Source organism: Quercus robur, chromosome 4 (assembly GCF_932294415.1).
Source record: "Quercus robur chromosome 4, dhQueRobu3.1, whole genome shotgun sequence".
In the NCBI taxonomy this organism is placed as follows: Eukaryota; Viridiplantae; Streptophyta; class Magnoliopsida; order Fagales; family Fagaceae; genus Quercus; species Quercus robur.
Genome location: NC_065537.1, coordinates 34922224 through 34946230, shown reverse-complemented (window position 1 = coordinate 34946230; position 24007 = coordinate 34922224). Strand labels below are relative to the sequence as shown.

The 24007-nt window shown below is 37.5% G+C and overlaps 1 protein-coding gene across 7 annotated transcripts; it reads right to left on the bottom strand.

The window, feature by feature from the left end:
- Positions 1 to 8695: 8695 nt before the first annotated feature.
- LOC126721195 (common plant regulatory factor 1-like) lies at positions 8696 to 16060 on the bottom strand. 7 transcript variants are annotated; one of them, XM_050424226.1, is made up of 13 exons: positions 15766 to 16060; positions 13780 to 13920; positions 13505 to 13558; positions 13278 to 13373; positions 13066 to 13146; positions 12582 to 12623; positions 12182 to 12342; positions 11991 to 12039; positions 11799 to 11847; positions 9964 to 10205; positions 9703 to 9780; positions 9460 to 9585; positions 8696 to 9346 (listed from the first exon to the last, which is right to left on the bottom strand). In XM_050424226.1, exons 2-13 carry the CDS (start codon positions 13840 to 13842, stop codon positions 9107 to 9109), a joined length of 1281 nt encoding a protein of 426 aa, XP_050280183.1. In that variant the 5' UTR covers positions 13843 to 13920; positions 15766 to 16060; the 3' UTR covers positions 8696 to 9106. The 7 variants fall into 7 exon arrangements, with proteins under 7 accessions (XP_050280183.1, XP_050280181.1, XP_050280182.1 ...); XM_050424224.1 differs by having other exon boundaries at positions 15771 to 16060; XM_050424225.1 differs by having other exon boundaries at positions 13780 to 13915; positions 15771 to 16060.
- Between the last annotated feature and the right edge of the window lie 7947 nt (positions 16061 to 24007).

Below are 24007 nucleotides of genomic sequence, written 5' to 3'. Positions count from 1 at the left end.
GGCATGTTGGGATTGAAGAGGTAAAACATGAGTTTTACACCACGTCCTTATAGAATTTAATCTCATATATATATATATATATATATATTAGTTAAAGAATAGAATCCAAATTAGTTTTTAACTGTAGTGCGGGGGATGGATCCGAGCTTGCCCCGAAGACCTTGGCCCGTAAAGAATGCCCCGAGAAATCCCACCCGCGGAATGGGCCCCACCCAGGGACCAACTGGGAGGCACGGGCCTCCCATTGGAAGAGGTCCATTTGGGCCTGTTACCGAGGTGATCTGTGATGTCATCTACCTAGGGAACACGCGTCCTAAACCAAAGTGCTACCTTTGCTTAGCCGAGGGCCCTCTTGTTATTTGCTTTACCGAGGATCAAGTCAAGAAAAACGCAAAACCCAATGCAACAGTCACATTTGCATATAAGGCCATCCTCACCTAATGTCTGTCACATTAAATGCTGAATGATTGACCTGAATAGTAAGGACACCCCTAGAAGCCTACCTTCATGATCAAAAGTGGTAGGGAAGGGTGTTGATGGGACAAGTATCTCCCAAAAGTCTAGCTAAAGGGGAAGACAGCTGGAGGAGGAGGTGGGCTACAAAAGGAGAGGAAGAGCAACAGGGAAGGGGATTCAGAAAAATTGAGAGAAGAAAAAGGGAGAGAAAGAGAGAAAAGTCCCTATTAGTGTTCATCCCTCTAAATCCTTGTACCCCCCTTGGGACCATCCTTCCCACATATATAAAGTTGTGATTCAGTCATTTATGTCTTTAATCATCTGTGTAATTCTCCCGTTGTGGATTTCCTCCTCTCATACTCAATAAATTAATTGTGTAGATCAAGAACATCCAATTTTTCTTTTGCTGAGGTGTTTTTGACCCCCAAATGTAATTTAATTTTGTGCCAAATGTCATTTTGATACACACACACACACACAAAAATTTGGTTGCCAAGCATAATAATACGCGGCATAAAAGCTGAAATGATCATTTCACTCACCTAGACAAGATCATTTCATCATCACTATTGTTGAATGTTTTCGTGTGTAAGCACGGTAAACTAGTTTGTTTAGATTGTAAGAGTCTTCAACACACTCAAAATCTTAATCACTTGCAAGTTAATTTATCACAATCTTGACTACTTACAAGTTTATTAAAACCAATTTGACCATTGGGACATCTTGATTCACTTTAATAGTGTGAATCTTCAACTTAATCACAACATGCTACCAATAAATTATTTGAGGCAAGTATTTGGTATGAAGAACATATTCTTATGTATCGTTGCGAGAAACTAAAAGAGTGTTAAGGGTACTTTTTTTTTTACACCTAATTTTATTTGGGTACCACCTATTTATTTTCAAACACCACTAATAAGTTATTGGGTTTTCCCAAATATTTTTTGCTCTATTATTATGTTAATCGCAAATGTTTCATATCTCATTATCTAAATTGGGTTATAATATAAAATATCACAAAAAAAAAGCCCGAAAACTCATATTTTATCCAATTTTATTATCATATTCTATTTAAAGCCCAAGAATACTTATGCTTGGCAATATTTGAGAAGCCCATGATTCAAGTCCGTGGCAAAACAATTTTATCAATGGAATTCAAATCCATGATCAAAGCCCATGATTTAAACCCATGGCAATTTATTTATCCAAAGCCCAATTTTCATTGGCAACATCAAAACCCAATTCTTATTGGCAATATCAAAAGTCCAACTTACGTTGGCACTATTTAAAGCCCAATTTTCATTGGCAACATCAAAGCCCAATTCTCATTGGCAATATCAAAAGCCCAACTTATGTTGGCACTATTAAAAACCCATGCTAACTACTTGACACTATTCTATCAAAAGCCCAAGGTTATTAATACTTGGCAAAATACTATATCATAATTATTTCACTTAAAATTCCGATAATGAACAATACTTTAAATTCTTAAACATATTATTATAATATTAGAAGCTCATGGAATTTATGAATGATCTATTCTCAAAACCCATGGCAATCATCTTATAAAAGCCCATGGAAAGTTATGATTGTTAGACCCATGACATATTTATTTCATGTTATAAACCCATGAAATACATGGACATCATTTGCATCGCGACATCCATAATATACACCTTCGACACTCATGGTAAACATTCAAACCACAAGATCATCATTTAAGTTATGATGCGATTATTAGAAACCATGAACATTATTGCAACATGGAATTTATCAAAGTAAATATTATTTACAAAAGTATTTTGAAACTTGTCCTATTGTTTCAAACATTATAACTAATTGCCCAAAGGCCCATTGCAAGTATTTATGAAAAATCCTAAAACATTTACTAATAAAAGTCCATGAGAAATGAAAGCCCATGGCAACATGTGCACACAACCCAGCCCATGTGAGCAAGCCCAAGCAAAAAACACCAGTAGGAGGCAAAGGAGAGTGGGCAAATAGCCATTGTTCATTCTTAACCAAAAAAAAACAACTAGGTACTCATACAAGGGAACCAAGCCTTTGAGAATGGACTAAGGGTTGTTCCATCAGTTTTCTACCTGACGTGAACAGTACCCAAGAGCTGTCATATCAGCTGAAGTCAAAAGGATGAAGGGACTCCATCATCTTCCTCAAGACTGCACCTCCAGCAAAAGGGGAGCTGAAACCAAACTTCAACAAATTGATGCTATAAATGTTAAAAACATTCAAGACGTGATTCATGTGCCAAGCCCATGAATCCTAAAGGGGAAAAATTGGGAACATGTGGTTTGGAGGGCATAAAGGGATCTCCAGCGGAACCCCCTGAAGTAGACTAAAACTTGACACCTAGCTTAGGGGTGTTAAATCTTACTTCTTAGGGGTCCAAATCTCAGTTGCAGCATTATGATTCGCTCTTGATACATACCTCAATCACAATAATTAAGCTCAGCCCCAAATCCTGGTATTTAATGCAAAAACACTCTAAAATCCCATCATTACCCAAAGAAGCAAGGCAGCCCCTAAAATGAATTTTCCTACTTCTGATAAAAAAAGCCTGACCTTGATTCAGCACCTCTGAGTAGTCATACATTTTTGGATTCTTGTCAATAAATGCTTCCTTATGCTCCATTATAAAAACACAAGCAACTAATCAGAAAGACAACCTAGCTACCCTCCTCTGAGACTTTGGATTCATTGACCATTTTTGCTGGTGGTTCAGCTCTCCTTAAGCCCACCACTCATCATCTTTAGCCTACACTCATCTAATCCCAGATATTCTTCTCACCCCTCTACACAACCACAGCTCAAAAATGTCCTCCAACTAGACACAAACAGCCCATTACTCACAAAAAGCTTCAATCTCAATATTAATTTTATCCCACTCACTCAAAACAGTCCACATTCACCTCGTTCATGCCTTATAAACACATACAAACCAAAATCTTAGCTTAATACTTCATGCACTGAGTTGGAGATCTTTCTCTCCCTTCATTCCATCCTTTTTTTTCCTCTTTTATTTGTAACTATGGAGCCTTTAATCCTTGTTTAGTATTATTATGATGAAGGTCATAATGTTCTGGAAACTATCTCTTCTCATGGATTCTTTAATTTTTACTTTTTATTTTACGGTTGAAGGATATAATGTATATGTAACAATTGAACTTTTCCCTCACATTGATGTAATGATGGCTGAAAGTATAATAAACTCCCCTGACTGAGACATGTAAGGACCCCTAGGAGTTAACACATTTCTAAACTTATTTAATCATTGACCATTGGACTGTTTAAATCCGTTTTTTTTTGGACTAAGTGTAATTTTACCCTTACCACTGGAGGACTGATTTGAACTATAATGCTGTAAAAGGACTAATAATATAACAAACTAACAACACTAACGTGTTTATAATGCTTTATTGTTGTCTTCTTGTTAGGGTATAGCCTCTATCTCTTGCTTGGGCATACTTACACCACACCGATAGCCTTTGGGCTTTATTTCAAGGGCCCATCGTTGAGTTTTGGCTTGGCTACCCCATATTCTATTTAGGAACATCAAAATTTTCCCCTCAACAAAGAGTCATGCTACTTCTACAGTATTTTCACAATAAAGCCTAGTGATAAGTTATTATTGGTTCTAATCTAGACTCACGATTGACATTGTTTTTTTACCCTATGTTGGTACCTTTTTTTCCCACACATCTTAGCCCAATAAGAGAAGTCCAAAAACCCAACAGAATGCAAAGCCCAAAGGCCCAGCAAGAAGATTAAGAGTAAGAAGAATTAGTGGGCCGAGCCTAAAAGCCTAGAACAAAAGGAAATGAAAGCCTAAACTTATGTTTGGCTTGGGAGAGAAATACAAGGAAAGTAACCTGTAACAGAATACCTTAAGATGGGGTAATAAGTGGGACTCAAGGATGGCTACCATCACTTGAGTAGGAAATGAAAGTAAGAAGGATGACTACTATAAAGGGCATCTTTCAAGAAGAGTAAACATGGGATGAGCATGACCCAAATACCATGAGAAGAAGACAAAGCCCGAAATAGGTCTTTTACAGGATGACATGAGCAAGGTAGAGAACATTAGGGCCTAAGGCCTTTTTAATCTAATAAAGAACAACGTGCCCATGAAGGACCAACTTTGTTTGTATAAAGGGATAACAACCAAACCCTTGTCTTGGGGTGAAGACACGGTGAAAGAAAGGAAGAGAGAAGCAAGGAATGCATGATGAAGGGATGGAGCCAAAATACCAAGACGGACAAGCAAGGTAAGACTTGGGCTTTGCTCTCTTGTGTCCTAGCCATGAAATAGAAGTAGGGCCCACAACTAGCAAGGCTTAAAGAGAATGGTTTGGTGGAGGGGGAAAGACCTTAGTTTTGGCATCATGTCGAGACCTTTTTTGGGAGATGCTCTACTAAGAAAACATCTTCACCATAAATGGAAGAGGCTGACAAGGGTCATGTGAGGCATGTTTGAGATTGTAGTGAAACAACATTAATGAATCCTTATAGGCCTGTCCATGGGTTGGTCCGGGTAAGGTTTGTGCCTAACCTGGAACCGACCTGACCAAATCGGATGGCCAGAATTTCAACCCATTGCCGACCAGAGTGGCTGATTTGATCAAGCGGATCTGACCTTCAACGGATGGCAATCGGTTCGATCGGAGTTGGAGATCTCAAAATCGACCAAAACCCAGCGAGTTAACGGCGAAATTGGCAAAATTTCGGTGATATTTTCATCGGATTATCGTTGGATTTGGCAAAATCTCACTAGATCCAATGAGATCTCGCCAAATCTAGTGAGATCTTGACAAATCTAGTGGAGATTCCATGGATCTAGCTGAGATCTCACCGGAAATGGCTAAGATCTTGCTGAATCTAAAAAATTTCGCTAGAAATTGCGCTATATCTTGGTTTGGTCAGGTTTCTTCGGGTTTTGGGGAGAAAACCCGCCAACCAACCCACCGTTTTCAGATTCTGGAGGCGGAGACTTGCTGCCGACCGTCACCGGTGTCAAGTCAACCAGTTCTCAAGCTAGATCGGACGGGTTTTCTGGGTGAGTCGGGCCTCGGTTGCTGTTGGACACCCCTAAATCCTTATTTCATTTTGGGGATGGAATGGGTAAATGGCTCTATAGCAAACTGATATTTACATAAGAATGAGAGAATTGTCTGTCGTAAGGTCAAAATCAAGGCACCTTAGTGGGATGCCCAGTACTCAAAGTTGGTAGTAGCTAGTGGGTAGTGCAATAGGGAGTTGAGTGTCCATAACAGACAAAAGAGTGAGTATGAATGAGGGCAAAGAAGTAAAAAAATACTCATCCTAGTTTGGGACAAAATTGGCCTTTGCCCTTTTCGGGCAAAATAAATAGCATTCTACCCCATTTCCCAAACTAATTAGGGAAATGCCCCTCTTTTGAAAATTGAGTTTAAAAAAAAAAAAAAAATTTCTGGAGCCCTATAGTGGCGTTTTAAGGAGCCTATAGTGACGTTTTAATGACCTATAGTGGCGTTTTGTAACTTGATTTCCATGAATTCGAGTTACATGCAATTTTTTTACCTATAACTCGATTTCATGGAGCTTGAGTTAAAAAACGCCACTATAGGTCCTTAAAAATGTCATTATAGGTCTTTAAAAACGTCACTATAGGACTTAACTCGATTTTGAGAAAGTCGATTTTCAAAAGAGGGACATTTCCCTAATTAGTTTGGGAAAAGAGGTAGAATGCTATTTATTTTGCTTGAAAAGGGCAAAAGTCAATTTTGTCCTCCTAGTTTGAATATAAAAAGACGAGCAATACCCATGAATAAGCAACACAAAAACTAAGGTGAACTTAAGAGGAAATTGATAGAGAAATGGGAGAGGAAAAAAAAAAGTAGAGAGTGACATCGAGAGACAAAAGACTTATTAGAGTATTTATGGAAAGAATATAGAGAGTTAACATGCATCATTGAGGCATCTTTCCCTTCCTCATAAAAGGCCATACCTTCTGCAGGCCTTCCAATCATTAGAATGACTACCTTGACTCATGTTCCAAACTCCACAATTTTATTGTCCTCTGTTGGTAGTAAGGTTGTATGAGTTGGGGCTGAGACCTCCTTAGTCCGTTTTCAATAGCATGCATTCTTTTTACTTGTATCTGTTTATATGTGCTAGTATATTTATTTTGCCTTTTTGAACATATAGACGGACAATATTTGAGCTCACAATTATTGGGTTTCCTATATATTGTTGTTTTGTGTCTTAGTGAGCGTTTGATTTCAGCTGAAACCAACGTTCACGTTTTCATTTCATGTTTCCGTCCCTTTTTTTTTTTTTTTTTTTTTTTTCAGTTTTTTTTCAGCGCATGAACAGTGAATTTATTGTGCAGAGACAAAAATCACTGTTCATGTACTGTAACAGTACTGTTCACGCATTAAAAATATTAAAAATGGGTCTCACGGTACTTTTCACACATTTAAAAATCATTTTGCTACAGTGTTTTCAGTTTTCAGTTTTAGCAATAATAAGTTCAATCCAAACGGACCCTTAGAGTGTGTTGTATGTTCACAAACTAGTTCACAAGACCCATCCTGCAAAAAGAACCGGGCCCAACTCCCTTAAACTTGAAAAGTCTCTTAGCCCAAATTTGCAAACAGCACAAAAAAGACACCTACACCTAGCAATAACAACTTGCCAACTTTAATTTGTTGTGAAATTATTATAAAAATGTTGTGGACTTTTAACAATGAACACCTCATACATGGTAGACTATAAATAGCTACCTACCTCTTTTACATGAACCTACTACTTTTTCTCCACTACTCATAGTCTATCATGTGAACGATTGTAGCAAAAATTGTAATTTTTAATGTGGTCCTAGTATTTTTATTCTAACAACTTTTAGATGTGAATTATCCATTATACGACTTTGATATTAACTCTTATTAGTGGACACCTCACAAAATATACAGGATCACTTCAAAAAAAAAAAATATATATATATATATATACAGGATCACAGCAAAAGATACAAGCAGTTGCTTTTCTTGGAGGGAAGCCAACCTCTACAAGCAGTTGCATTTCTTGGAGGGAAACCAACCTTTAAAAGTGAAATTTCACTTACAACTATGTTTGTTTTGTCATAACTTGTCTTCTGAAAAATTGGTCATTTTTCAAAAAGTATTTTCTAGAAAACCATTTTATTTTCCTATGTTTGGTATTAACCTTAAAAATGAACTATTTTGTGTGTGTGTGTGTTTGGTATACACAAAAAATCACTAACATTTCTTTTACAATTCAAAACATGTATTTTTTTTTTTTTTTTTTTTTTTTTTTATGAACGTGAAATATGTATAACATGTATATAGTGTAAACCAACTACATAATCAATATAAAACAGCATATAGCCAAGAATCTTGTAGTTCAATTGATTGATATCTCCTAGTGTTTCTAATAGAAACATCCTTATTCAATCCCCTTCCTTCCTATTGTAACTTGAATTATCATATATATATATATATATATATATAAGTATATATATATATAATAGTAGAATAGCACATAAACATTACAAAAAATTAGGAAAAGTTTGTGTAATTTTTTATTATTATATGTATAGTAGCCAAAGGTAATCCAGGTATGCAAAAAAAAAAAAAAAAAAAAATGAAAAAAAAAAAGAAGTTGGTGTCCTCCATCTAATGTAGCACCATGAGGTTGAAATAGTTTTTTTTACGCAATAACCATATGAGATGGCACTTCCTCGATAATTGTAGAAACCATCTAGACTGCTTGATAGCCTTGTTGAATGATTTGCTGAAACTGTTACTAAATAAGGCATTGAGGAGTTTTGCAATAATGGAACACAATGATAGTTGATTTGGAAACTTTATTAAAAAGTAGACACCATCTATATAGAGAGAGAGAGATTTCCAAAGAAAAAAAAAATTGATTTTTCATCAAAACAAACGGAGAAAATAAATTTTTTCATCGAAACAAACAATACATTTGATCAATATCTACATTTTTTCAGCCTGCTTTATAGCTTTCTAAGATAAACACAATGAAATTCCAATTGAAAGTAAAATCATCTTTATCTTTTTTTTTTTAATCCTTTTTTTTTTCTTTTTTCTTTTTTCTTTTTTTGAGAAGGAAAAATCATCTTTATCTAGTATAACAGGATAAGATTTATTCAAAATTAAACTAACAATTTATCCTACCCATATTTATTTATACATGAAAATGCAATAAGTCATCGTACGTAAAATAGAGAACATAACATCCGATTGTTCTGATTCATATAACACACAGGGTCCAAATCACTAGTTCATACTTCATAAAACTCCACAAACAGATACGTATTGTAGGCCTTCCCTAACTCATATCTCTAAATCTCTTCAATGTACATTACCTTTCAGCGGCTGTCCACGCACTCTGGATACTTAATAAAATTATATTAGTTCTGAGTCTTCTGACACGAAAACGCTAACTTACAAGTAAAAATTAGAGTCTGCATTTTCACAAATACCAATCCTATTCAGTTGTTTGTTTCATTCTTCTGCTTACTGTTAGCAGTAATTCTGGGCTTGTAATATTGCCAAAACCACCACATGACTAAAAAAACTGTGGTAATGCTGTTTCCATGATGATCAGATCATCCAGCTGCCACGGCATCAGCCCTGGGACTTGCATCTAAGAGTTGATGCAGCTTGGCACCAGAGTTTGAGTTCTTATCATACATGTCACTCTTTTCCTCAATGCTTTTACCAATGGAACCCGAATTATTAACTCTTGACAGAAGGTTTTCTGTACTAACAGGTAGGGTTCTCTTGCCATCAATGCTGTTCAAAATAATCTCTTCTCTCTGTCCTAGTTGTGCTTTTTTCAGTTTCTCCTGTATATGAAAACCAACACATAAGTAGGAGCAAGAGTAACAAGATCAAAAGAAGTTGAAAACTAATTGATTTCAGATGCAACAAGGAATTTAGTGATGGCATACGGATTTACCATTAATGTAGCATTCTCTAGCCTTAGTTTCTCTGAGTTATCAGTCAATTGTTCTATTTCAGACTTTATTGCGTCATTCTCAGCAGTCAACGATTCAACTTTAAGTGCAAGTTCTTCAGTTTCAGCCTGTACGGAGGGTTGCAAAGCATTAGCCCAACCTTGATTAATGCAAAACAATTGTTCAGACCAACAACACAAGAGTAACCAGGCTTTCTTAAGTATTAAAAACACAGATTTCTATACCTGCTTCCTCAGCCTGGACCTCCTAGCAGATTCTCGATTAGACTGTTTCCTCCTCTCTCGTTTCAGCTCCCTTTCATTCTGATCAATATAAAACAAACCATCATCAGGATTACAACTAGACCAGCAAAGGCTTTAGACAATGAATTCGTAGACTTTGAACAGTAGAATTATTCAAACTTTTGACAAAATGAAGCATATCCCAGATGAATCTGGGAGGGGAAGGAATCTGAAGAACTAAAGAGCATAATTTGCAGACTATACCTGTGGCCACCCTTCAGAAGGCAGTGCTGTACAAGATTGAGGGACACTAGGAGTTGTTGTTTTGGGGTTTGTGTTAGGAGTGTTCCTGAACTCCAATGTTGTGGTCATGCCAGGGGAAACAACATTTCCAACCAGATTTACAGCAACGCTAGCAGGTGTGACAGTTGCACCCAAGACCTTATTTGTAGCTGTACTGGCCTCCTTGGAAGTAACTGGACTGGCCTGTGTCTCTGTCTTGCCTCCTTGAATAAACAGAAAAATCAAAACATGAATTCAACTCAATAGTTGAGCTTCTTCTTTACCATGGACAATTTGTCTACAAGCAATCGTTTTCATTACAATGGATCACTACCTATATCATTTCTCTATTTCATTGATATTTTCATAAAATAGTATTAAATGGAAGGGTAAAACTTAGATACAGTTTTTTAGGTGCAGTACACTAACTTCAACAATTAAATACAAACACATATCTAAATTCAATTTAATTGTCCTTAGAAGAGACAATACTTTTGTATTTCATTAGTCAATGCAACCATGTCTTTGAATTTAAATAGAGAACCTAATAAACCACACCTAAAGAACTGTACCTAAGTTTTTCCCCAAGTGGAAATATCTTTTTCAAATAGTATTAAAACTACCAATTATTCTATGTATGAAGCAAGAACAATTTAGGTATCCACCATTCAGATAGACCAATCAGATATGAAACAAACTAGAACCTAAACGCAACATGAAAACTTTTGACATTGTAAAGAGGAATTTCTCAAAATGATATTTATCATCATTCCAAATCATTCTGGCATGAAAACCCCATACAGGAGTGGCCAGGCCTAATCTTTTGAACATTGAAAAATGATTACATGATAATCCCGTTAACAAGAAGGAAACAGACAGGTCAGCTAATACTAAATGCAGAACTAACTGATACATCTTTAATTGGTTCTCTTGACAATATTTTTCCTAAAATCACCACCAACATTCAGTGCTCTTCCTCAATCAAGTTAATAAGCACCCCATGTGATTACCATCCACCATTTAGAGAGGACAATCAGATATGAAAGAAACTAGGGCCTAAATACAATATGAAACCATAACAAAATGCAAAGAGGAATTTCTCAAAATGATCACTTGTCATCATTCCAGACCATTCTTGCATTAGAACCCCATAAGTGAGTGGTCAGGCCTAATCTTTTGAACATTGAAAGGGATTACATGATATTCCCATTCACCATAAGGAAAGAGACTGGTTAGCTAATACTAACAGCAAGATTGTACACCATAAATGGAGAACTAATTTACACCTCCGTAATTGGTTCCCTTGATAATATTTCCTAAAATCGCCACCAACATTCATTGCTCTTCCCCAATTAAGTTTATAAGCTCCCCAACTCTTAGTCCCTCCCTAGCCCTGTCACTGCCAACTTCTTTTGCATGCAATAATCAAAACCAACATGTCATTGCATGCTTAGTTGCTTACTACTAGGTATCATTAAGAGAAGCAGGTTCTCAACAAAACCGAGAAGGCACAATGCAATTCCAATGCCATATAAGAGGCCAATCCAGTAATCCAATTAATTGATACACTAGCTACCAATGGCCTTGTAGCTTAATGGTACTCCGTCCTAGGGATATGGTCTAGTGGGTGCTGGATTTTTGGGAATAAGAGATTCTTCTAATGCTTAAAAAGGAAAGGGGGAATGTGACTCTGAAAAAAAAAAAAAAGATACATTGGGCCATGCCATGTGTATGGTGAGGGGATCCTACACTATTGAATACCGGGCCAACTCTATTGTTCATCAAGATTTAATACTTGGTGAAGAACAGAGTCATACCAGTGGTTGGTGTTTCCTCACGGCTTCTTTTCCTTCTGGTTTGATTTGCCTGAACATAAGACGGGGGCAGATTTCAATTAAATTTGCAATTTTGTGCATAATATGCATGTATATGTAAGCATCAAATCAACAGAAAGAAAGTGCAAAGGTGTAGCAAGAAAATTTCTTATAAGCCAAGCATGAAGTCCTCACCTTAGCAGTATTCCCATCACTTCCATCACTGGAACCTTCAGTCTCCACACTGTTCATTTGGCCAAAGATAAGTTAGCCTAACCACAAGAAGTCTACTAGGAAGAATTTCATGCAAGAGCACATTTACATGGGAGTACAAAAGAACATAAGAAGTTAGCAAATTGGATAGACAAGCAAAAGGCTCAACAAACCTCTGTGACAGCCTATGTTCAGCCCCACCCTCAAGGCTCTCAGCAGCACCATTGCCTATTGACATTGCTAGCCCATCAAACTCTTTCAACTTCTTCATTAAACCCCGATCTGTATTTCCTGATTTTGTGGGTGTTTCAATGCTCATAGGAGTTACAGCCTGCTTCATTGCACCATAATTGAACCCAAAATTAATTAAGGGGCACCTAACACAGACAATTTTTTTTTTTTTTTTTTTTTTTTTGTCTTTCCTAACTGATATATTTCTAACTCTGCATTGCTTTTTTTTTTTTTTTTTTTTGGGTTTTTATAGCTAAAGGATTCTGTATTGCTTCATTTAAAGTGAAAGCAATAGAATTGCAAAAATTCAAAAGAAAATCATAGCTGCAATGCTTCACTTACAGCAGGCGACAATGGAACCCCTTGACCATGTGAATGTGACCCCTAGTTTACAAAAAACAATCCATAAGTACATAAGAAAGTTTTTATCACATCTGTGTAATAATTTTTAGTTCTATTGGGCAGTAAGAAAGAGGAAGGGGCATTTGGAACTGTTTGATTGAGAGCTACAACTACCAATAAGAAATGGAAACTGTGCTCAATTTAAGTCACCTAGACAGGGCAGTCAGCACCAACACCAAATATAAGGAATTATTTTGATTATACTAACTACTAAGATAACCCAGAGTAGATAGCTACTCAGCTAGGTCATATTTTCAAATAAATGTTTCATGTAGGAAGCCACCAAAGACAGCCATAACAGTCTACAAAACTCAAGTCTTGGACACTGAAAAGGTGCAAATATAAAGAGAGTCCATTATAATTATTATATAATAGAATCAAAGCAAAAAAATAAAAATAAAAATAATTAAGAACGTAGACTTACAAGAGTAACTGCAGGATGTGCATAAACCCCTCCATGTGGGTAGATTGCCGCATAAGGTGCCCCATAAGGTGGCATCATTGGCTGTAAGAATTAATAAATTAAAAAACCATCCTAGAATGATGTTTATAAATTTTTTCCTCAACACAAACAACTGCTAGAATATTTATTGCAAATCATATAGAAACTTCTGCTGCCTTGATACTGGTCTATACCTGTGGTGTACCCCACATATATGGGTGAGGAGCATGACCTGAAGCCATGGTGGAGTTATAATATGGTGGAATAGCAACTCTGGGACCATAATATGCCTGAATATAGAATGGATTAGTTTTAAGTACAATCAACATTTCTTTAAAGAAATTATAAAGCGAACCTCCTATTATGCTATAACAATTTTTCTGCAATACAGGAGATTGAGTGCAGGCATAAAGTAGATAACCTGCATGGCTGCCCAATCAGGATAGACATGAATATTAGTCTGACTAGTCTGATCCTGTCAAGTACAAAGGATTGACGATTACTCATGCGCAAACTTTTAAAAGTTAAATTCAAAGAATATAAAGATTAGATGTATCTACATATGCACCTAGCCTGATTTTCTTTCCTCTATCAAGAAAATTGAGACATAAATTTTAAAAAATAGCTGTAAACAGTGGTTCGGCATCTCAAACATTCCAGTTTCAACTACATAAATGTTGTCACTTCTCAGCTTACCAGTCTTGCAGGTGAAGATTGTTTTTCAGACTTGGTAGGCTTCCCCTCTTCGTTGTTTCCCATATACAAAGACTTAATAAATCTTGAACCGACCTATGTAACAAAATCCTTCACGTTTCTCTGATAACTGACTCAGCTGCACTAATGGAAAACATGTCATTCTGTGATTCAGATGAAATATTTCCAAAGCACCCAATGTAGAATCTAAACAACATTAGGCTCATAATATTATATACATCAAATATTTTAATCTAAAATATTCCTACTAAACTTTGCTTGATACAACAGAATTATGTCTCATTAACATAATAATATTTCCATTGAAAATTAGAAGAACTGCAATAAACTAATGCAACAGAATTATGACCTTATGCTACTCCTCTCAATTGAGAGTAAAAATAACTAGCCAGAAGCAACATCATGAATTAAGAGGATACTACCGATAGTTATAGACTGATTACTTAGAGGCTACAACACTGTATTAGTTAGCCAAAGCAAGCGTCATGTGAAATGAGACCAGATCTGAAATTTGATCATTGCAAGAGAGATGGCCTCTACATGACTTCAAATTTTAGCATAAATTTCAGTAAATCAAATTTTTTTTTTCCTGAACTTTCTTCATACCAACATGCTGTTTGAGGCATAAATTGAATAGAATTGGTCTCATCAGCATATTAAACTCTACTTTTCACCTAAAGTTTAAGAAAGCATGCTATTATTTGGAAGCCATTCACCAGCCAAAGCATTTTAAATTGAAACCCACTTTCAAAAAGAATTATGATAAACTCAGACTGACATTTAAAAAAAAAAAAAAAAAAATTCTAAATAACAACACCACCCAAAGTTTCGACAAGTCATGTCAGTACCACTACAGGAAATTGGGACATATATAAGAAATCTCTGCTATATAGTGAACCCCTGCAGCAGATGGTAAACCCAATTTGAAATTTGCATATGTTGCCAAATTATAGATGGAAAATTTATAGCTTTAGATGTGACTTTTCATCAATCAAAAAACCTTGTTGCATGAATTACACATCATCTTTAATTGTAATTGAACAAAAAATCGTTATGCCCACAACCACAAATTAATTTCACCTGCAACTAGAAATCTCAATGATCATCATTCACCACCCCCCCCCCCAAAAAAAAAAAAAAAAAAAAATCAAATGCCAATAAAAAAGGGAAAAAATGTTCATGGAGGAGGGCCATTCTCGTCTTTTACACCACCGTACCGGATAACGAGAAAGGGATTGATGCAAGCAGTGGAATATAGTCAAATTCCTCCGAGAGGATAATAAGGAAGGCTAAATGACCATAATACCCTCATAAGCAAATTTGACAACAAAAAATGTGAGAAATATAGTTACGAAACTTCATTAATTCATTTCAATTTCAATTTCAAATTTAGGAAAAAAAAAAAAAAAAACTTTAATTTTCTACGTAAAAAACTTTGACAGGCTTTTGAGTTGTGATCGTAAAAAACTTCGTCTTCTAATCACAGTTTTTTCTTTCTTTCTTTTTTTTTTTAATTTTTTTAAAATTTATATTTTCTCTCTCTACAACAGAGATTGCATGAGAAGGAAAAATATGCATTCGAAGGAAATTCAAAACTGAAACCATTCAAGTTCAAGCAAGCAAATTATCACACATGAAATACGGAAATCCAAAGTTTTCAGTAGGGAAACAAACAAATAGACGAGTAATAGAGATCCATACAAGTTTCTAACTCTAACCGCTGTTTGGTTACTGAGAAAATGGACTACGAGAAAACATAAAAGGAAAAATTCGAGTTTCTACGAAAATCTCAACGCAACTAAAAAATAGATAATTCAATATTTCCAAGTCACCAGGGGTTCCTTTCTTTTTTTTTCTCTCTCATACACTGTAAAAACCACAAAAAAGTTGGCTTTTTAAAATTTTTCTAGTCCATTTTCTCAGCAACCAAACAAATCCTAAATTTAAAGAATTGATAACTAAACAAACCTTACAGGCTCACACTCTCAAATCTCAAATCTCCGGCACGTCACCCACCTCCGAAAACCAAGTAATTCTGAATGGCAAAGACGTGAATACAAGGAAAGGTATTGTGTAAAGAATTGAATTAGTTTCTCTCACACTCTCTGCATTTTCTCTCTGAAAGGAAAGGAAAGAAGAGAAAAGGAGTTTGAGAATTTCTTTCTACAGAGAGAGGAAAGAAATGGCGTTGAAGAATGAAGAAGAAAGAGGGAGCGCCAAGGCGAGTCCACGTCAGCAACACGTGTCGTATAAATGTGGGGGAGGTGTATACGTAGACCAGACCGTATATTTATTGAGATACGGGGGAGATGAAAGAGAAAATGGGGTTGGTGAGCTGGACAGGTCGAGAATCGCGCTGGCCATTTATAAATATATATTCCAACGTCACCTCGTCCGTACACGTGTTGAGATGTGACTCGAACTACGCGTCCTTATGTGTTGGGGTTCCAACCTATCACACCCGTCATGTGGCTTACGTGGTCTGTTCTTGTTTTCTTTTAAATATTTTTTTGTGAAATTTAAAATTAATTAGATTGAAAGGGCCCTTTGGAATCCACGGCAGGCCAGTTATTGAGCATCATCAATCCACACGTCGATTAACTAACTACAACAGGACATCCTTGAAATTTTCTTTAAAAAAAAAAAAAAAAATACACCAATTAGGGGTGCGTAAAAAACCGATGAACCGAAAAAACCGACCGAACCGAGTTCAATTTTTCAATTCGATTTCGGTTTGAATTTTTTGAAATCGAAATATTTCGGTTTTGGTTTTGATGTTGGATTTTTCACCGTAAAACCGACCGAACCAACCTATATGTATATTTATTTATGTAAGTTTAAAACATATCAGAGTAAGTAGCTTAGTGGAAAATCGCACACGTGTCAACCACTTGTTCACTAGTTCGAGCCTTCGCCTCTCCATTTTTTGAGTTTTTAAAAAAAAAATTTAAACCCTAGCATTTTATATATAACTTATTACCTTAGCCACCCCTTATAACTTATAACCCTAGTTGCCCCTCAGCCAATTTTCTCTCCCTTTCACAAACACACACCCCTCAATCCCTCACCCAATTTTCTCTCCCTCTCACAAACACATACCCGACATCTTTTTCTTTTTTTGATATCCATATACATCTTGTTTTTCCGATTTCTTCCAGTACCGATTCAGTCTCTTCGTGTCTTGCTATGGTATGTCTTCTTCTTGATTTTGTTTCTCTCATCCCAAATCACCCATGCTTGTACCGATTCAGTCTCTTCGATTCTTGCCAAGGAAGCTTGGATGATTCTTGAGACTACCTATGAGGGTACCAAGAAAGTCAAGGACACAAAGTTTCAAATGCTTGCCACTCGATTTGAAGAGCTCAAGATGGGTGACGATGAGTCTTTTGATTCATTCTATGGGAAGCTCAATGAAATCATAATTGCCAAGCTTAATCTCGAAGAGAAGATTGAGGATGTTAAGGTGGTGAGAAAGATTTTGAGGTCCTTACCGGAGAGCTTCTGTGCAAAGGTCACAGCTATAGAAGAAAGTAAAGATTTGGATGAGATCAAGATCCAAGAACTCATTGGATCTCTCCAAACATATGAGCTTGGACTGCCTTCCCATAAGTCGAGCAAATCACTTACTCTTAAAACCATCAACAAGAGAATGGATGATTCCTCCGAAGAAGATGATGTGGAAGTAGCATTCCTTGCAAAGAACTTCCAGAAATTTCTAAAGATAAAAAATAGTGGGAAGCCGTTTAGCAAAGGAAAGTTTTCACCCCCCCAAAGGTGATAGGAAGGAGTTCAAGAAGAAAAATGGGAAGGATTCTCAATTCCCTCAAGGAATCGTGTGCTATGAATGCAACGGTCATGGACATCTCAAGAAGAAGTGTCCCAACTATTTGAGAGGGAAGGGTAAAGTGTTTGCCACTACCCTTAGTGATTCTGAAAGCTCAAATTTAGACACAGAAGGAGAATGTGATAGTGAAGGAAATTACAAGGCCTTCATGGCAATTACCCCCGTTGATTCTAAGGATGAGTTGAGCAATTTGGTTAATGAACTTGGTGATCTTTCCGAGGATGAGGAAGTTAAAGAATCGAAAGATGAAGACGTATGCCAAAATAAAGGGGAGAACAACCTTCAAGAAGCATATGATTCTCTGCTGGAAGATTATGGCAAATACACCAAAGTTGCGAACCTTGCTGTGAAAAAGATGAAAAAAGTTGAAGAAGAACTTAGGTGTATACTTGTGCAACTTAAGGAAGTGAAGTGTAAAGTAGAATGACTCAAGGGAGAACTGGTTGAAGCTTATTCAAAGATCAAGTTTCTTGAACTTGAAATTATCCAAGCTAATATCAAGGTTGAGCGCATCTCCACCAAGAAACTTGACAATGTGCTGTCCTCACAAAAATTGTCACATGATAAGATCGGTTTGGGCTATACCGGAGAAGGAAGCTCAAGTAGCAAACCCAAGAAGGAAGTAAGGTTCGTATCAGCCAAGAATGAAGAGAAACTCAAAGAAGTGAAGCCTGAGATTGAGACCCCTGTTGCAGTAAAAAGAACCATTGGTACAAAACCAAAGGAAAAAGGGAAGTCATTACCCAAAAATCAAAGGGGGCCTCAAGTGAAACACATGTGTCATCATTGTGGCATACAAGGGCACACAAAGCCGAATTGTTTCAAGCTCCATGCACTCAAGAAGGCTAACTTTATGCCGGGCCAAGGAAGTTCAAAGAGAAGACCAAAGGGAGCACAAGCTAAGGGAGATAGTGAGAGACATCTCATTGGAGACGTTATGGAAATGTTGAAGAACATATCACTATGCCTTGCTAGCTTCACTCCAAGGTTTGAAAGTTATGTTGGTCGTACCCCTCCATCTAAGGCTCTCACCCAAAACACTCATAAAGTGTGGGGTGAAGAAGGGTACTTATGCATGATCACTTCCTATGTCCATGCATTAATTCTTCCGATGTTTTGGGGTCATAGGTTCTTGCATCATGACATACATAATCCTCTTGTGTCATTGCTTTCAATTTATAGTATGTTTCTTTTACAAGTTTTGTTTTGTACTTGTTGTTTGTTTGTTGATCTTACTTTACATGTTTTGTTTTTGAGTGTGCTGAAAAATTCAAAAACCCATAAAAATTGAAAAATCTCTAAAAAGTTTGATTGCTTGTATTGTGCATATCACATGAGAGTTGGCCTAGTACCTTCGTACTAATGGCGTAGTGCATTTATGAGCTTAGCTTGTTATGTATGCACATCTATTTTTGTGGGAAAAATCTTGAAATCTATGTGTGACTATTGTAAATCGATCTTCAAGCTTGTCATGAATGATTGGTCAATAGTTTTATTGGTTTTGATACATGCATAGACTTGTGCCTATATATCTTCCCACACTTTTTTATGTTTTTAATTAAAGAGCTCAACAAATGTAAGTCTCAAAATGAAGAAAGATAATGAGCTGCAAAAGCCGTCGCACATACTAATATTTGACTAGGAAAAAGGGAAAGCAATTTGTATTGAAATGTATGGTGCTCAAAAAGCCAAAGGCTTATTCTCAATGTTGAAATATCAAAAATTTCAAGCATCGATCTCAAAATGAGATGTATTCTTCAAAAATGATTAAATGTTATGATTTGTAAAGAAGCCAAATGAAAAGCTTCAAAGATGTGTAATCATTTTATTGTGGGAGGTCACAAATGTTCATTTCTATAATTGAGATAGACCACTTGACTTAATACCGGTTGTGTATGACTTGATTGAATTGATCATTAAAGCTTCATTCTGAACTAAGGACTATTCCACATTTGATACTCACTCACAACACGCAAGACTTTAGTTCAATTAATGCTTATTTCGTTTGTGTAATTGTACATGATCAAATGTGATGTGTATGCTCAATTGCTTGCCGATCAAACCCAAAAAGATTTTTTAAGTATTTTTATGTTTTTGAAAGTGATTTTCTACTTTCGTGTTTTTAAGTTTTTGTTTAAATTGCATTTTCAATGTTCTTCATCAAAAACTTCTTCAGAGGAATTTTTGAGAGAAGCTCGCAATTAGGCACTTCCCACGAAAATGAATTAAGGCAAAATAGTGAAAACACAAAATTCAAATAGAGACTTTCGCGATTGTCTTGCGACTGTTTCACGACTAAAGGCTTCTCGCGAAAAGCTTTGTGCTTCGATGCATTTTTTGCAAGTAACTTCGTGAGTATGTAACTCGCAAAAAACGCATGTTTTTAGTTTTATAGGGCAGATGTGATAGTTTTTCAAACATTCACTATTCCCTTCATTTTGCCTCCCTCAAGCCTAAACCAACCCAAAACTGATTTTCACTCTAAACCCTAACAAGTTGCAAGTGTAATCACTTCAAAATCAATTTTAAGGTATGTTTTTAACATCTTTTCTCTTTATTTCCTTAGATTATGCAAAAAAATTCTAGGTTTTTACTTGAATTTGGGGTTTTTCAAAAAAGGGTTGGGAACTATAATTTTTGCGAAATTTTTTTCAATTTCTTGATTGGGCTCAGTCCCATTTGTCTTGTTTGTGTCTGTGTTGGCCCCTTGTGGCAATTTTAACTTGTATTTAGGCCGATTTTCACATGTTCATGCATTGCTAACATGTTAAGTAAAGTGTTGCATATCATGTGTTTGATAAAATGCTCAAGTGGCATTTTTGAGTTGTTTTGGACTCCAATGAGTTCCAAATTTTGGGATTTACCTTGCTTGAACTTGTTTATCATGTTTTAATCATAGGTTGTGTGTTTTACACACTTTGACCCAAATGTGCCTATCCATGCCTTGCCATGCATCTCCTAGGCACACCTCATGCACACTACATGCACACTTGATGCACACACATGCACAGTTGTCATTTGTAATGCATTTTAATGATATTTACATGTTTTACCACTTAAAGCATGTTCATTTGACACTTTGTGTTCTGTTTTAAGTGTTGTGCTTCTATTTTGGACAAACTTGACACTAATCAAGTTTGTGTGTTTTTACACTTCTTTTCTTTGTTGTGTGTTTACTTGTGCAGATGTCTCCCACCAAGCACTTTGCTTCCAAGAAGTCCACCAAACGTCCATGCACGGACTTCAACAACTTCAGATCTGTTGAGACAAATATGGCATATAATGATTGATGGTGTCACAAATCATCCAAGTCCATAACTCGTCCATATGTCTCGTCCAACGAAAGAAGCTATGATAGGCGAAGTGAACGTTCCAAGCGTTCTGGCTAACCTCGTCCGTCTATGGACGGACAATACCTCATGGAATCCTACACATCATTTAAGCAGGGCAAGCCTTCCAAGATGGTCTCGTCCATCTTTTACTAAAGATGGACGAGTTCATCGTGGAAGTCTCGTCCATCTTTTACTAAGGATGGACGAGTTCACCGGCCTGTCCAACCCAGGTAACTTCCATAGCGGTTATGAAAGTTACCCCCAATTCTCCGGACTCCTCAGCATTGGGAACGGTTACTAAACAGATAACCGTTCCATGCATACTATATAAGGCTTCTTCGATGAAGGGTAAGGGTATTCAGACAATTTTACTTTGAGAAAATACTTCTTCCTTACAGTGAGTTCAAAAGTAACTAACTTCATCATCGAAGGACTTTTGGCCGGTCCCCACCGGTCCCCTCTGATTCAGTGTTCTTTGTGTTACAGGATATAGCCCAAAGATCATCGCTCGAGTCTTGTCAACCCACTGATATCCAAGGAATCATCAGTTGGCGTCGTCTGTGGGGAGGAAATTGTTTCACAGTTTACTTCTCCGTGACAAAGGGTTGATGGTTCGGACTAGATCGAGGGCTACTAGCCCAGGCCATCAGGGAAGCAGCAACCCGCATCGCGATCGCCAGTCTGCACCGGTCATGCAGGCGTCATCTGCCCAACATGCGCAATCTATGGCGGACGCTATGGCGGAGTTGACTCGCCAAAACCAAGAATTACGAATGGAGATTAATATGAAGAGGCAAACACATGAAGAACGTGAAGGAGGACAAACACAGAGTCATGGCGGTAGAGAGAATACCGAAATTGGAAGTTAGTTTAGAGGCACCACTTCACGAACGGTACCACACTTGAAGGAAGAAATGGACCAAATGAAGAGAGTTATGGAGGAAATGAAAGAGAATATGAGAAGGGCGAATCCGATAGAAGATTTGGTTCACAGAACTGATTCTCCCTTTACGGCTTCCATCAACGGTCACTCCCTACCATCAAAGTTCAAGTTGCCTTCTCTGGATTCATATGATGGAACACGTGACCCGTTTGATCACATAGCCACTTTCAAGACCACGATGCATCTTCAAGGGGTGCCTGATGAGATAATGTGTATAGCCTTCCCTACCACCCTTAAGGGTCCCACGCGACTTTGGTTCAGCAAAATACCCCCAAATTCGGTGAGTTATTTTGAAGAGTTGAGCAAGTTGTTTGTTAACAATTTCATTGGGGGACAAAGACACAAGTGTTACTCGTCCAGTCTGTTGACAATAGAGCAGGGAGAGAACGAGAGCCTTCGGTCATTCATCACCCGTTTTAATAGAGAAGCCCTTAGTGTGGATGAAGCAGATGATAAGCTCCTACTGGCGGCCTTCCATAATGGGGTGAATTCGGATCTGTTTATACACAAACTCTATGAGAAAGAGCCCCAGTCCATGGCCGAACTCGTCCATTCGGCTCAGAATTTTATGAATGCAGAAGACGCGATCATTGCTAAGAAGAGGAAGAGGTTTGAAAGAATGGACGCAAATCCCAGTCGCCATCACGAGCAAGGCACTCGTCCAAAGAAGGGACGGACGGAGGAAAGGAGAGACCGAGAAAGTAAGAAGCCAGGCCCTTCAGTACGGAACCAGCAATATACCCCTCTAAACGCTCCACTTGAGCAAGTCCTTATGCAAATCAAGGACGATCCTTCCCTGAAATGGCCGGAGAAAATGAAGGGGGATCCTAACAAGCGCAATAGGAACAAGTATTGTCGCTTCTATAGGGATCATGGTCATGATACAGACGAGTGTTTCGATTTAAAGCAACAAATTGAAAATCTTATAAGGCAAGGGAAGTTGAGGGGTTTCCTAGGACGAGACCAGAGGGACGAGAAACAGAAAGGGAAGATGGAAGAATCATCACGACCACCACTCAGGGAGATAAGAGTCATTATTGGGGGAAGTTTAACTGGCCAGTCGTCCAAGTCCAAGAAAGCATACTTGAAGGTAGTGCAGAGCGTCCAACTTTCTGGACGATCACCGAGAGCAAGGTCCACGAACGAGCAGGCAATCACTTTCACGAACGAGGACGCTGATAGAATTCATCACCCCCATAATGATGCTCTCGTCATCTCCTTATTAATTGCGAACTACACAACTAGAAGAGTGCTTGTGGACAATGGAAGCTCAGCAGACATTTTATATTATCCAACTTTTCAGCAGATGAGATTAGGACGAGACCAGATCCGTCCAGTAAACTCCCCCCTAGTAGGCTTTGGTGGGATGAAGGTACAACCAATTGGTACTATTTCCTTATCCATGGTAGTGGGGGCATACCCACGACAAATCACCAAGGATGTGAACTTCCTTGTGGTAGATTGTACATCCTCCTACAATGCCATAATTGGGAGACCAACTTTGAATAGTTGGAAAGCCGTTACCTCTACTTACCACTTATCAGTCAAGTTTCCAACAGAACACGGGGTAGGGCAGGTACAAGGGGACCAACTGGCAGCAAGAGAATGTTACTTGGCCACGTTGGCCATGGATGAACAAGTTCAAGCCATGAATATTGAAGAAAAGAAAGTTGTAGCAGAGCCTACTGAAGCATTGGAAGACATTTCCTTGGATGAAGATAACCCTGAGAGGTGTACCAGGGTTGGAGCAGATTTAGAAGAGAAGGTTAAAAAGGACCTCGTCCAGTTTTTAAAGAAAAACATCGATGTGTTTGCGTGGAGCCACAAGGATATGCCGGGTATAGACCCTAGTGTCATTACCCACCGTTTGAATGTATGGCCTTCCTCCAAACCTGTGCGGCAAAAGAAGAGGGTGTTTGCCCCTGAGAGAGATGGTGCAATCAAGGACAAAGTCCAAAAGCTGATGATAGCGAAGTTCATTCGGGAAGTGTACTACCCGGATTGGTTGGCCAATGTAGTAATGGTAAAAAAAGCAAATGGCAAGTGGAGAATGTGTGTGGACTTCACTGATCTGAACAAGGCTTGCCCCAA